This window comes from Alternaria metachromatica (assembly GCF_023757995.1).
Source record: "Alternaria metachromatica strain BMP 0045 chromosome Unknown scaffold_2, whole genome shotgun sequence".
In the NCBI taxonomy this organism is placed as follows: domain Eukaryota; kingdom Fungi; phylum Ascomycota; class Dothideomycetes; order Pleosporales; family Pleosporaceae; genus Alternaria; species Alternaria metachromatica.
In genome coordinates this window covers 1,107,731-1,120,211 of record NW_026055493.1, presented here as the reverse complement: position 1 = coordinate 1,120,211, position 12,481 = coordinate 1,107,731, and the positions used below count along the sequence as shown (strand labels likewise).

Genomic DNA, 12,481 nt, shown 5'->3' with positions numbered 1-12,481 from the left:
AAAGGTGCGTCTAGCGACGGCCGTGAGAGCGGTTGATGCTTCCCTGGAGGCTGTCCACTTCCGTCTCAAGACGCTTGATCTCCGCGTGGCTGGCCTCGAGATCCTTGTTGAGGCGGTCACGCTCAGCAATAAGCTTCTGCTCCCACTGCCTGAAGCGCTGCTCCTCAACCTTGACCTGCTCGGTGAAACGCTTGCGGAGCGCCTCTTCCTCCTCCTTGAACTTGGGGTTGTCCAGCTTCCTTGGGCGCGCCTCGCCGAACTTCCTTGTCTCCATCTGGCCAGCGCGGTAGGCCTCGTAGTGGTTCTCCTCCGTGGTGTGGATGAGGTCGAGCATGTGGGTTCGGATGAGAATAGCGCGGAGCTTCTTGAAGTCGCAGTGCTCCTCGTTCTCGACTTCGGCAACACCCCAGGCGTATTGGCGACCCTTGACGGTGCGGCCGTCGTTGGTCTGGACGTCCTTCTCGGAACCGATGACGGAGAAGGGCATGGCATCGATGAGACCGCGTGCATGCTGCATGGCGGCGGCGTCGTCATCCTCGAGAGGGGGAGTGTAGATCTTGATGCCCTGAGCATCGATCACTTGGCGCACCTACAAGCGGTCAGTATTTGCTGGTGACATGTGGATGGACCAACTTACCCTCGCCTTGAACTTGGCCAGGTCTGTTGGGCTCAGTGTGTCGGCCTTGGCTACAACCGGGATCAAGTTGACGCGTGTGCACAGCTTCTTCATGACCTCAATGTCCAGGGGCTTCAAGGTGTGGCCGGTGGGGCGGATGAAGTACAGGCAGGCGTGAACACGGAGATCGATCTTATCAGAGCGGCGCGGTTGTTGCTCCTGGAGCATGTACGACTCATGCTGGTCGTCGAGGAACTCGATGATGGGTTGCCACGAGTCGCGGTTGTTGACGTAGTCACCGAAACCGGGGGTGTCGATAACGGTAAGACGGACTAGGTGTGTTAGCATAAAGAGCGAATAGCAGGATGGCGCTGCGTACCCTTGAAGAACTTCTCCTCGAGCTCGGCCTTGGTGATCTCAATCTCGACGGTCTTGTCCATCTGCTTGTGGTGTCGTCGCTTGTGGTCGGCGTAGTTCTTGATGGTGGTGGAGAAGAGGGTGTTGATGAAGGTCGTCTTTCCGAGACCAGACTCGCCAGCAACCTGAGCTAGTTAGACTGAAGTCGATTGATCATGGGGATGGTATGCGTACCATGATGGTGAAGGCAGCACCGCGCTTTGCAACAATCTTGTGCCTGTGCTACGTTAGGGCCGAAGCTGCGTGTCCGCTGTGTTGATAGTACCTCTGGTTGGGCAGCTGCAATGCATATTAGTATACGAATTGAAGACATAGGCTGAGCAGATGGTATACGTACATTGGCAATGCCAATGGGGGACGCGGACTCGGCCATTGTGCTGATGTGTGGTTGACCGCTGGTGTGTATGGGGTCTGCGTGGTGTTAGCTATATGGAGCCTGATATCGGGGGAGTGCGGCGTTAGAACATACGTGGAGGTGGCGGGTGAAAAGCAAGTCAGCAGTGAGGTTGCTGGACGAGGTGCGATATGGGGTCTGGTGAGGAGGTGTGGTGTTGGTAGACAATTTGGGTCCCCTTTCTGCCAGTCGCCCATTCGGCAAGCACTGACCCTGAACGGGGAAACCGCGACTAATGCACACTACTCCACTAGCGCGTCTTGCGATGATCCGAGCTTCGAAAAAGTTCAAGATGCGACCATCATGCCCGCCACGACATGACGAGACCGCAGCCACGATACTTTGAAGATGAAGACTGACTTTCAGGTGAGTTGAGTGCTGCCGTGCAAATGTTCGCGTCTGACACCCACAGTTCTCCAACCTGCTGGGCACCGTCTACAGCAGAGGCAATCTTCTCTTCACACCCGATGGCACATGTCTGCTGTCGCCGGTTGGTAACCGCGTTACGGTTTTCGACCTTGTGAGGTAGGCTCACAGTCGCGGCTGCCTCTCTCGATATGCGCTGATCATTAGTCAGCTCCAAATCATACACGCTTCCGTTTGCGCACCGGAAGAACATCGCACGCCTGGCCCTCAACCCCCGCGGAAACCTGCTCCTCTCGGTCGATGAAGACGGTCGCGCAGTCCTCACCAATGTTCCTCGTCGCATCGTACTTTACCACTTCTCTCTCCGCGGCGAAGTCACCTCGATCGCTTTCTCTCCTTCTGGTCGGCATTTCGCAGTAGGCATAGGAAGGCAGATTGAAGTATGGCACACACCATCCACTCCAGACGTTGCGGAGGGTGACCTTGAGTTTGCGCCCTTCGTGCGCCACCGGATATACACAGGACACTACAATTCAGTCCAGAGCATAGAATGGTCTAGCGACTCGAGATTTTTCCTGAGCGCGTCCAAGGACATGACGGCGCGGATATGGAGTGTGGATCAAGCAGAAGGACACGCGCAGACAACACTGGGTGGACACAGGCAGGAAGTCGTCGGCGCATGGTTCTCCAAGGATCAAGAGACCATTTACACAGTCAGCAAGGACGGAGCGCTGTTCGTCTGGAAATACATGCTACGCTACGATGCGCCCGCCGACGCCGACCCGGACGACGACGAGAACCTACAATGGGGTATCCAGGAACGCCACTTCTTCCATCAGAACAATGCGCACGTCACATGCGCCAGCTTCCATCCCGAGTCGAAATTGCTCGTGACAGGCTTTTCACATGGTGCCTTCTTCATCCACGAGCTACCAGAATTTGCGCAAATCTCCAGCCTCAGCATCTCGCAGAACGACATCGATTACATCGCTATCAACAAGACCGGAGAGTGGCTAGCGTTTGGCGCGTCGAAGCTCGGCCAGCTACTTGTGTGGGAGTGGCAGTCGGAATCGTATATTTTGAAGCAGCAGGGACACTTCGACTCGATGAACACAATCGCATACTCGCCGGACGGTCAACGGATAATAACAGCGGCAGACGATGGAAAGATCAAAGTCTGGGAAGTCAACTCCGGTTTCTGTGTCGTCACATTCACAGAACATATGGGCGGTGTGACGGCCTGCGAATTTGCGAAGAAGGGGAACGTCTTGTTCACAGCCAGTCTTGATGGCTCCATCAGGGCTTGGGATCTCCACCGGTATCGCAACTTCCGCACTTTCACAGCGCCATCGAGGCTTTCCTTTTCGTCCCTAGCGGTTGACCCAAGCGGCGAGGTCGTATGCGCGGGCTCTATCGACTCTTTTGACATTCATATTTGGTCCGTGCAGACCGGCCAGTTGCTCGACAGGCTGTCTGGCCACGAGGGCCCTGTGTCATCATTAGCATTCTCCCCCGATGCCGGCACGCTGGTCAGTGGAAGTTGGGATAGGACTGTTCGCGTCTGGAACATCTTTGCTCGCACCCAAACAAGCGAGCCGCTACAACTCATGGCCGACATCCTATCTGTCGCATTTCGCCCCGATTCGAAGCAAATAGCCGTCACAACTCTTGATGGACAACTGACGTTCTGGAACGTGTCCGATGCTGCACAAGAAAATGGCCTTGATGCGCGAAGGGACGTTTCCGGTGGTCGCAAGATGTCAGATCGGCGCACTGCAGCCAATGTAGCAGGCACCAAAGCCTTTACGTCGGTGAAGTACAGCGCAGACGGCACGTGTGTATTGGCAGGCGGCAACTCCAAGTACATCTGTCTATACGATGTTCAGTCCGGTGTGTTGCTCAAGAAGTTCACCGTATCCGTGAACCTTTCTCTCGATGGCACACAAGAGTTCCTCAACAGCAAGCTGCTCACAGATGCCGGGCCACAAGGTCTCATTGACGACCAAGGCGAAGCGTCAGATCTAGAAGATCGGCGAGACACAACACTACCCGGTGCGCAGAAGGGCATTGGCGCACGGAAAACACGACCGGAAGTGCGCGTACCCGCTGTCGCGTTCTCGCCAACAGGCAGAGCGTTCTGCGCTGCTTCAACAGAAGGCTTACTAATCTACTCACTCGACAATACGTTCCAATTCGATCCCTTCGACCTAGACATCACTGTCACACCGGCGACAACTCTCGAGACTCTCGCACAGAAAGACTACCTCAAGGCACTGGTCATGGCTTTCCGTCTGAACGAGCGCAACCTTGTTCGCCGCGTATACGAAGCGACGCCCGTGAGCAACGTCGCTCTAGTAGTCAAAGACCTACCATCAGTATATCTCGGTCGGTTACTACGATTCGTCGCCCTACAAGCCGACGAGTCCCCGCATCTGGAGTTCAATTTGGTATGGATCGAGGCACTGCTCAGCAAGCACGGCCGATGGATGAAGGACAACAAGGGCGGACTTGAGGCCGAGTTGAGAAGCGTCGAGAAAGCTGTTCGCAGAATACAGGCTGAGCTCGCAAGATTGGCCGATGAGAACATCTATCGCATCGAATATCTGCTGGCGCAGCCGCCAGAGGAGAAAGAGAAGTCAGCCCAACTCGACTTTGGGGTCAAAGCGATAGAGAATGGGATATCGGATGAAGAGATGGTTGACAGCGATGAAGGCGAGGATATAGGCGAGTGGATGGGCTTTGAAGAGTGATACCATTGTACGAATACGAATTTTGACGAACTGTTATATCGAAGATGGCGCCTGCGTGTCCCGAGGTTCTGATCACCAGCAACTGCCCCTGCTCGATGTCGCTCTTTCTACACTTTGAACATCCAGACTGGACAACAATGATGGTCAAAGCGTACATCGCGCGGCTTGATCATGGCTAATGTGCTAGGAAGATGCGTGCTGCTTACGACGATCGTACTTCACCAACGCATTGATGGAGGATGTATTGCGAGGAGGAAGAACTTATCACACCGCTTATTGTATACAAAGAACCTTGGCATGATCTCGACTGTTGGGTGAGGGGGAAAGGATATCTACATGAGAGAATTAAGAAGGGGTCAACAGATCGTCACGGGCCGTTTCTGGTATGAGATTGCCGTCCTTGTCAGCCGCCACAACATTGCCATCCTTGCTACGGAAAGACCGAGGCATCACTAAGACAGTCGAACGATAGGCGGAGATACTACTCAACATCACCAGACGCCGTATCTTGTATCGTATGTACGAGCCGGTACGTGCCGGTTCAGGCGGTGTGGCGACTCCAAGAATATTGTTTGAGATAGTTCTTGCATAGTAGAAGCTGCCAGTGTAGCTTTTCCTGTCAATAGTTAGGTACCGCTTCTTGCTCTATCCATACAATGACTACCTCCCATGCCGAGTGGTAGCTTTCCTGATTTCCGACATGGTGCACGAAGACAGAACTTCATGGACTCGAGGGCTGTATTGACGGACCAAACTCCGAAGTATAGTCTAGACTTTTGGTAGAAGAGGTGAGAACGGGCCGAAGTCTACAGCGTGCCGAATCATTCAAAATAGTTACAGTAGTTCACGCGCTACGCAGCATTACAGCCGTAGCGCGCCATGCCAATTCTATGCAGGTGGCAGTAAGATGCACACAATTCAAACCCTTGAATGTAAGCACCCAATTTAACAAATCTTACCAGGAGATACCCGGCCAAATTTGAAGTTCAAACTCTATCTGAGCAGTTTCTTGGAATGGTATGGCGTATCACGCGTGAGACGGGAGACTGTGGCTTGCTCGTGGCATACAAAAGCTACCCACCGACCGCCTCAGAAAATCACTTTACTCAGCAGTCTACATTTACTCTATCACAAACCCTCCAGCATTCTGAAATCGCATACCATGAAGTTGTCAATCGTTGCCGCAATGCTATTCACCTCACTCGCTTCTGCCGAGATAAGGTACTGGTGCCTGAAAGGTGGAGACGCGATCCCAAAAGATGAGTGGAGCTGTTCTACTGCAGACAACCGAGCATGTAAGCTATCTTTCGTACTAGTTTTCTCTTTTATGATCACTTACTAACGAATTACACCCTTCTGTAGGCCAAAACAAAGGCTGTGCAGACACTTGCTTCCCTGGTGCAGATGCAGTTCAGGTATACAGAGTACAGCTGTATGTATCACGTCGCAGAATTCAGAAAGGTAGAAGCTTACTTCGATTACAGGAAGGACCCAGATGCTTGTTTCTGCTATTGCAGAGAGCTGTAAGGGTCGTCCAAGGAAGATTCGGGGTCGGCATGCACACATGATGTCCACCAATGCTGTTCAAGTACCGCCTCGATCCTACCTCGGTCCGGCGCATGCCGAGCTTGGGTACACCTTGGTAGCGATCGCGTTCATAGTAATATATACCAATACACAAGAACCCAGTTATTATTATCACCTGGTACGATCGTACAAAGGCTTACCAACAGATACGCGCTGTGTCCAGAACGACGGGCTGCTAATACGAGGCTGTAGAAACTCTAATCGTCGCATGTGATCTGGCTCCGTCCGGGTACGGCACCTTCCCATGTAAAGATAGGAAAGAGCAGGGAAGGCACACAAGATGGAAAGCGCGGAAGAGTATCGACGTGGTCAGAGCAGTCGCGCACCTTATTGACCCAAACACCACTTTCACTCCACTCACAGTCACAGTCACCACACTCCAGCACACCACCACATCGTTATTGCGCTATCTTCATATCCTCACCTTCACATCGCCAAAGTCCAGATACTATCGCTATGGATACTTCCCCATACCAGGCTCGGCCCATCCCAACTCTCAGGGCGCGGTCGTTTTCCTGCCCCATAGGCTATGGAAAGGCATGTGCGAGGAGATTGCCGGGCGTCTAGGCGGGGTTCGCGCATGATATGTTCCCGGACACACACAAGGAAGCGACGCCCAAAGAGCCTGTACGAAGCGATTCGCCGCAAGGACCTCCATCACCAAAGCTCGCCGACGGACCCACGACGGTTGACACACCCACTACGGTTGACTCACCCACGACGGTTGACTCACCCACGATTGATCCAAACGCGATACACCCGAAGAGGCTAAGGTCGATTCTGACAAAAAGGTTCATGAAGAAACATGACGAGGCGGGACCCAGAGATCTGGCACCTCTGCACATTGGCCGACATCCAATCCCGTGGAGTATGCCCAACGAAGAGGATCTTCGTATGGTCTTTGACCCAGAACTCGTCGAATGGATACAATCGTCGGACTACCTGGATCACGCCCCCAATCGCTGCTTTTGCTCCCTCGTTCTGCATATCCTGAGCGAACGTCTACCAGCCGACGTCACTCGCAACGACCCCATCGACCGCGATGACTTTCGGGGCAGACTTGGCGAGCTCTTCTCCGACGACGGAATGCCTCTCGACCATCTCCTTGATCACTGCGCGAATGGGTACAACATCCAGAAGGTCAGGAAGGTGCACAAGCGACCAATGACGCATAACACTTAGACGGAGTATGTCGGCATGTTGTGCGAGGGTATCATCTTGATGAACGAGGAGCCTTCCTTGCCGCCCCCGAAAGACAGTCCTTCCACGCCCCCAGAGGAGCAACCCTCCACGCCCCCGGACGATGACACGCCCAAGGCAGGGAAGGGAAAGCAACCAAGAGCAGCGTCGGCTTCACCAGAGCCTTTCAGAGGGCGTGCGCTAACATATGAGTCTGACGAGCGGGTAATCTACCGGCCTGCATCAATGGATGATTGGAGGCGGTGTATGCGTTAGCAGTATTGTTGTCGTCTAGTAGGTACACTTCGAGTCGGAAGCCCTTTCACTTTCACTGGGACAGAACTGGAGGTACTCCTGCAATTTCATCTCTTCATTGCTTGCTGCAGATTTCTACCATGATTCGCTGAGCCTACACTCAAGAACCAGTATCACCACCCGTTCATCTAACAGCCTCCACCTTGATGACCCCAGTGATCCCGGCGAGGGTCGTAGCCGTAGCCATACCATCTGTTACCTTGACCATATCCTGGATAGCCTTGCTCCTCATTGCCATGATAGCCCTCAAATTCATCATCCTGGTTCTCGGAGCGACGAGACGGTAGTCGAGGATTTCGTCGAGGAGCCGCGTTACCATATCCGGGTTGTCCAGGATACGCACCAGGATCTTGGAGGCCCGCTCGTCGGAATTGGTGTCTTAGTCGTTCCATAGTGTCAACGTAGGCTCCGTCAGCCGCGTTCGTCCATCCTTGCGCCGCGGTCGCCCATCCCTGCATCTCCCGCTGACGCTCGATTCGTCTCCTTGCGCGGTACGCTTCATCTTCACCGTCTACGGCTATGCCTCTGCTTCGTCCTTCGTATCCCCTACCGTTTGTGCTGTCATTTCGCCCATTCATCCTATCATGTCCCCCATTAACCGGACCTCTACCAGTTCCTCCAAAACCACCCCTCCCCATCTGCTCCATCTGCCCCTGCAGCTGTCTCGCCATCTGCTCATCCCTCCCTGTATCTACCTCCACCGGCAGACTCTCCTGCAGCCTCCGAGCAACTTCTTCATCTCGGCTCGTGTCCATGATGACACGCCGAGGTATGGAGACTTGGCCGTCGTAGTTATCGAAGAAACGTTGCATGAAAGCTGCTTTGTCTTTTTCGTTGCGGACTTGTAGGAAGGCGCGGTGGAAGGTTGCTTGCGCGGCGGGCGTGGGGAAGTCGAAGCGGAGGATGGGCGCGGTGAGGTCGAAGTTTTGGAGGGTGTGGGGGGAGGATGTTATTAGGCCGGGTGGCTGCGGTGCGTTATTTGGTGCACTCATCTTGCGAATATTGTGTTTGTTGTGCTTGTGAGACTCTTGGGGTATGGTTGAGTTTTTTGAGTCTGATATGGAGTGTGATGGGGAAGGTATTGCGAGGAGGATAAGAAAGCAAATTGTATTTGAACGAGCTTGCCGGCTGAAGCGTCACGTCAGCTGGTGCGTTATATGACTACGGTGCCAACGATCTACCTTTCACCTCGTGCGTCGACACACCCACATCTTTCACACCCGCGTGACGGATCGATTTCATGCCCTATCTCTCTTATTGACAATCGGTAGCTTTTGGCCGATTCTTGATTCTTCCCACTAAAATATGTCAGACACGAGTATCGCAGTCTCGGAAAAGGTATTACCTCAATGTGAAACGACTAAACAATGTCAACTATTGTCTTCGCACTTGGAAATAAGTTGTCTAGATCCTCCAGAGCCTTGCCACCCCTATAATCCATCAAGATGCCTATGCGCTCGAAAGTGTCTATTTCTGTCTCCGAACGTCGGAGTATAAGAGAGGTACAATAGTCAGTCGAAGCAAAGAACAGGATACATGTTACCTCGGAATCATCTATTCGGGTATCAGGCACACATGCTTCCGCCGACGAAGCATCGAGATAAAAGTTATACCTGGTGCCGTTGGGGAATGTAACGGAATCATGGAAAGAGATCCGTTTGCGCCGGTCTTCTTGGTTCCACACAACTTGCGCGCAGCGTCCGAGTAGTCGAAGCCTTCCGGACTGAAGCTCTCCATAGTGATCTCCGGATTTAGGTACCACAATACACTCGAGTATCTCAGCAGATGCAGTGTGGTCGTCCAAAGAGCGACGTGATGTGGACCAAGTTACATAGTCTAAGAAGTGGACTGGATCATCCACTGCGGACCAGGACCAGGACGGGGCTCTCCACGCTGGCCTTGGCTTCGGATGGCTGATAAGTGGGGGTATTCCCCACTGTAGCTGATCATGAAGTCCTTTCATCCAGAATCCAGCCACGTATCGGTCTTCCGGCCTAGCGAACGTCTTTGCTAATCCTGCAACAGCCATCAACTTGTCACTGACATGAGTCAAGTCAAGGAGGCTGTATTGCCATATTATGAGCTTCCAAATTCGTACACTTTCCGTAGATGACACCTCTGTGCGCATGTACGTCCTAGCCGCTTTGGCGTCGCTGTTCCATACCGAATCATGCCTACTGGCGCACTCGCATTGTTGTCTTTCTGTACATTCAAAAGCCATTTCCTGATGAGTGTAGTGTAGGATACGGGGCGAAAGTAGGCGCTCTTGTAGAGCCCAGGCGCGCTTCAAGAGTGGGTAATTTCCCGTGTAGAACTCGCCTAAGTGGAAACGCTCTTCGGAAAATATCAGTGTGATTGGGCCTCCTCCTTTGGAAACGAACTGAACTTCGTTCTCGGAGCATCTTCTGAACAAACCCTCATCACCGGACTTTGAAGCTGTTGCTGAAATGGTAACAAATGCGTTTTGATAAACCGTGGACATTCGCGCAGCTTCTCGTGCCCAATCCTCGTGGTCATCCTGCACTATACAGAGCGAATCGATCTAAGTCATCGTTACACAAGGTTAGTAATTCATTCCATATGAATTGAATGCTACTTCCTTACCCAAAAATATCGGATGCCTAATTCTCGAACCACTTGCACCGCCTCTCTGAAGGTCTTCGTCATGTCCTTGAGGCGAATATGCTCATGCCTTTCTGGGAGAGTGGCTTTAGTGGTCGTGAATTGTTTTATGACTCCCCAACAATGGCTGAGCGCAGCGTATCGCACATCTCCATCAGCATTCTCTACCAGCTTAATGATTTCTTCGTTGTCAGGTGATCGAAGGTCAAGCAATCGTGTCGGCAGAGCTTGACCTTTTTCGATGCGACAGGCCGTATGATTCTCGACGCAGTTTTTCAGCCACGTATTAGCAATCTTAAAAGCGTCCTTGGACCCTGTGAACGCGGTCCTTGGACGTACCCTTTGAAGATAGCTCCAAGGTTCAGGGAGAGGTTGACCAAAATGCTTCCAGTCCTGTCTGGCTGGTATGTCGCGTAGTGACTCACATTGTGCTGCGAGTATTTTCAGACGTATGTTGGTTGATGCAAAACTCATCTCCACATAGTAATGGCCCCATTCCTTCAAGTAGCCACCTGATTTCCACGCATCCCGATGATATCTGTGACGTTCCCCAGGACGTGGCCTCGCACTACTGTTGACCCAGCTGGCCTGATCTTCGGAGTCTCCAAGATACAACAGCAGATTGTCCGGTGTCCAGTCGCGTTTGCGGTCTTCATCTAGCCACCCACGACAACCGCGTATGATCGCGTCACAGTAGGTGCAACCATGCGCGGAAGTAACGACATCAGCCCAAGCATATGTCGCGTGGAGAAAGAAACCTGATAGCTTTTCGAAAGAGTGGCAGATGTAACACTCCCCCCAGACTGCCGTGGACGGGGCCGTAGGATGGATCTCTATGACGTCAAGTGGGGCAGGCTTCGACGACGAAGACGCGCCTTCTTCCATCTGTGCAGTGATGCGTGACGTGGCCGCGTTCGAAGAACAGCCTTGAAACAAATAGAGTATTTATCAGATGGATTGCGTCGATCGGAAATTACGATAACAGTGAGAGTGTACATGTAGGCCACAATAGGTACGCGTGGCATGCCTTAGGCACTGTGCCACAGTCATGCAGCTGCGAGGGGGATCACTGTCGTGCATCCGAGGAGAGTCGGAACATCAAGACAACCTACATTGATAATAGGTGTCTATGTGTTGTCTTTATTTTTGGGGGCTCACATGTAGGTGGTATTAACCGTAATGTATTATTTGACACAGTTGCGAAAGCAGCTTCGGTTCATCATGTGGCGACTACGGTCCTAACCGAGCGAGGTCTCTTCGTGCGCTGACCCAACAAATGACAAAACGTGTCCACGTCGCGCCCGAAAAGCCTCAACTCATCCCGCCCATTCTGCATGTGCCATCAGTGACACATGGCCAACACACAGCCCACCCTTTGCTCACCCCCATCCATTTACCGGCGAGTCCGATCATCCCTCTCGCGCGCCCTTACCGCAGCTTTACTATAATACTCCAGCATCGCCAACGTCTCAGCACGATTTCTACGAATATGTTCGCGAAGCTCTTCCGCAGTCATGCGAGCTCGAACCGGTCTGAGCGCTACCGGCTCGTCGCCCCCACCACCACGTAGATGAGGCTTAACATGCTGCCACTCTCGCTCTTCCGCATCAGACACGACTTCCCAGGAAGAATTACGACTGCGATCTACTAACACGAAGGTATGTTCATCTGGCGATGGTTGTTCTTCTTCCTCGACGGCGGCGGGTAGTCTGAAATCATCTGGAATCCAAGGGTCTTGGTGCGACGCGACGATTTCGGCAATGGCTGGCTCTTGCATCGGTGCCATCTCGCTAGGCTCGAAGTCTTGGTACTGCGACCTTCGGTTTCTCAACTGACGAATGTATTCGCGGTGGATGAGATCGTCCTCGTTGATCCGACGTCTTTCAGCTCTTGAGCTGCGATGTGGATCTGGCATGTACACACCGTGTTCGAATGGTAGTGGAGATGTCGGGCGGACGATTTGGCGTCTTCGTACTCGCGGATCTGGCGTATCCAGGAAGTTAAGCGCAGGGCCGATAACATGCTCCAGCCGTTCGCGTGAAGCTCTCGTGTCGTTGTAGGTCGGAAGAGGATTGGCGTGCGCTCTTGGTCGCGGCTGTTCAGTCATGACGAAATAGACCGAGATCAAAAGAGGTACAACGACAGGTAGAGTGAGCAGTAGCAAGTCGAGCCAAGATTGGTCTTCGAAGTAATGGATAGCCATGATCGCAGCAGAAAAAGCAGTATGGAAGAGCG

The 12,481-nt window shown here is 52.9% G+C and overlaps 4 protein-coding genes across 4 annotated transcripts; 2 read left to right on the top strand and 2 right to left on the bottom strand.

Moving 5' to 3' along the window:
* Positions 1-10: 10 nt before the first annotated feature.
* On the bottom strand, positions 11-1,406 carry J4E83_001201 (uncharacterized protein; the record flags this gene model as incomplete). Its single annotated transcript, XM_049328158.1, has 6 exons — positions 11-589; positions 638-948; positions 996-1,158; positions 1,208-1,250; positions 1,299-1,312; positions 1,371-1,406. The coding sequence occupies 6 exons, from the start codon at positions 1,404-1,406 to the stop codon at positions 11-13; spliced, it is 1,146 nt and encodes a 381-aa protein (XP_049192676.1).
* A 369-nt stretch (positions 1,407-1,775) lies between these two features.
* On the top strand, positions 1,776-4,543 carry J4E83_001200 (uncharacterized protein; the record flags this gene model as incomplete). Its single annotated transcript, XM_049328157.1, has 3 exons — positions 1,776-1,793; positions 1,840-1,952; positions 2,005-4,543. The coding sequence occupies 3 exons, from the start codon at positions 1,776-1,778 to the stop codon at positions 4,541-4,543; spliced, it is 2,670 nt and encodes an 889-aa protein (XP_049192675.1).
* A 2,457-nt stretch (positions 4,544-7,000) lies between these two features.
* J4E83_001199 (uncharacterized protein) lies at positions 7,001-7,312 on the top strand (the record flags this gene model as incomplete). Its single annotated transcript, XM_049328156.1, has 1 exon — positions 7,001-7,312. The coding sequence occupies one exon, from the start codon at positions 7,001-7,003 to the stop codon at positions 7,310-7,312; it is 312 nt and encodes a 103-aa protein (XP_049192674.1).
* A 436-nt stretch (positions 7,313-7,748) lies between these two features.
* On the bottom strand, positions 7,749-8,616 carry J4E83_001198 (uncharacterized protein; the record flags this gene model as incomplete). Its single annotated transcript, XM_049328155.1, has 2 exons — positions 7,749-8,002; positions 8,235-8,616. The coding sequence occupies 2 exons, from the start codon at positions 8,614-8,616 to the stop codon at positions 7,749-7,751; spliced, it is 636 nt and encodes a 211-aa protein (XP_049192673.1).
* Between the last annotated feature and the right edge of the window lie 3,865 nt (positions 8,617-12,481).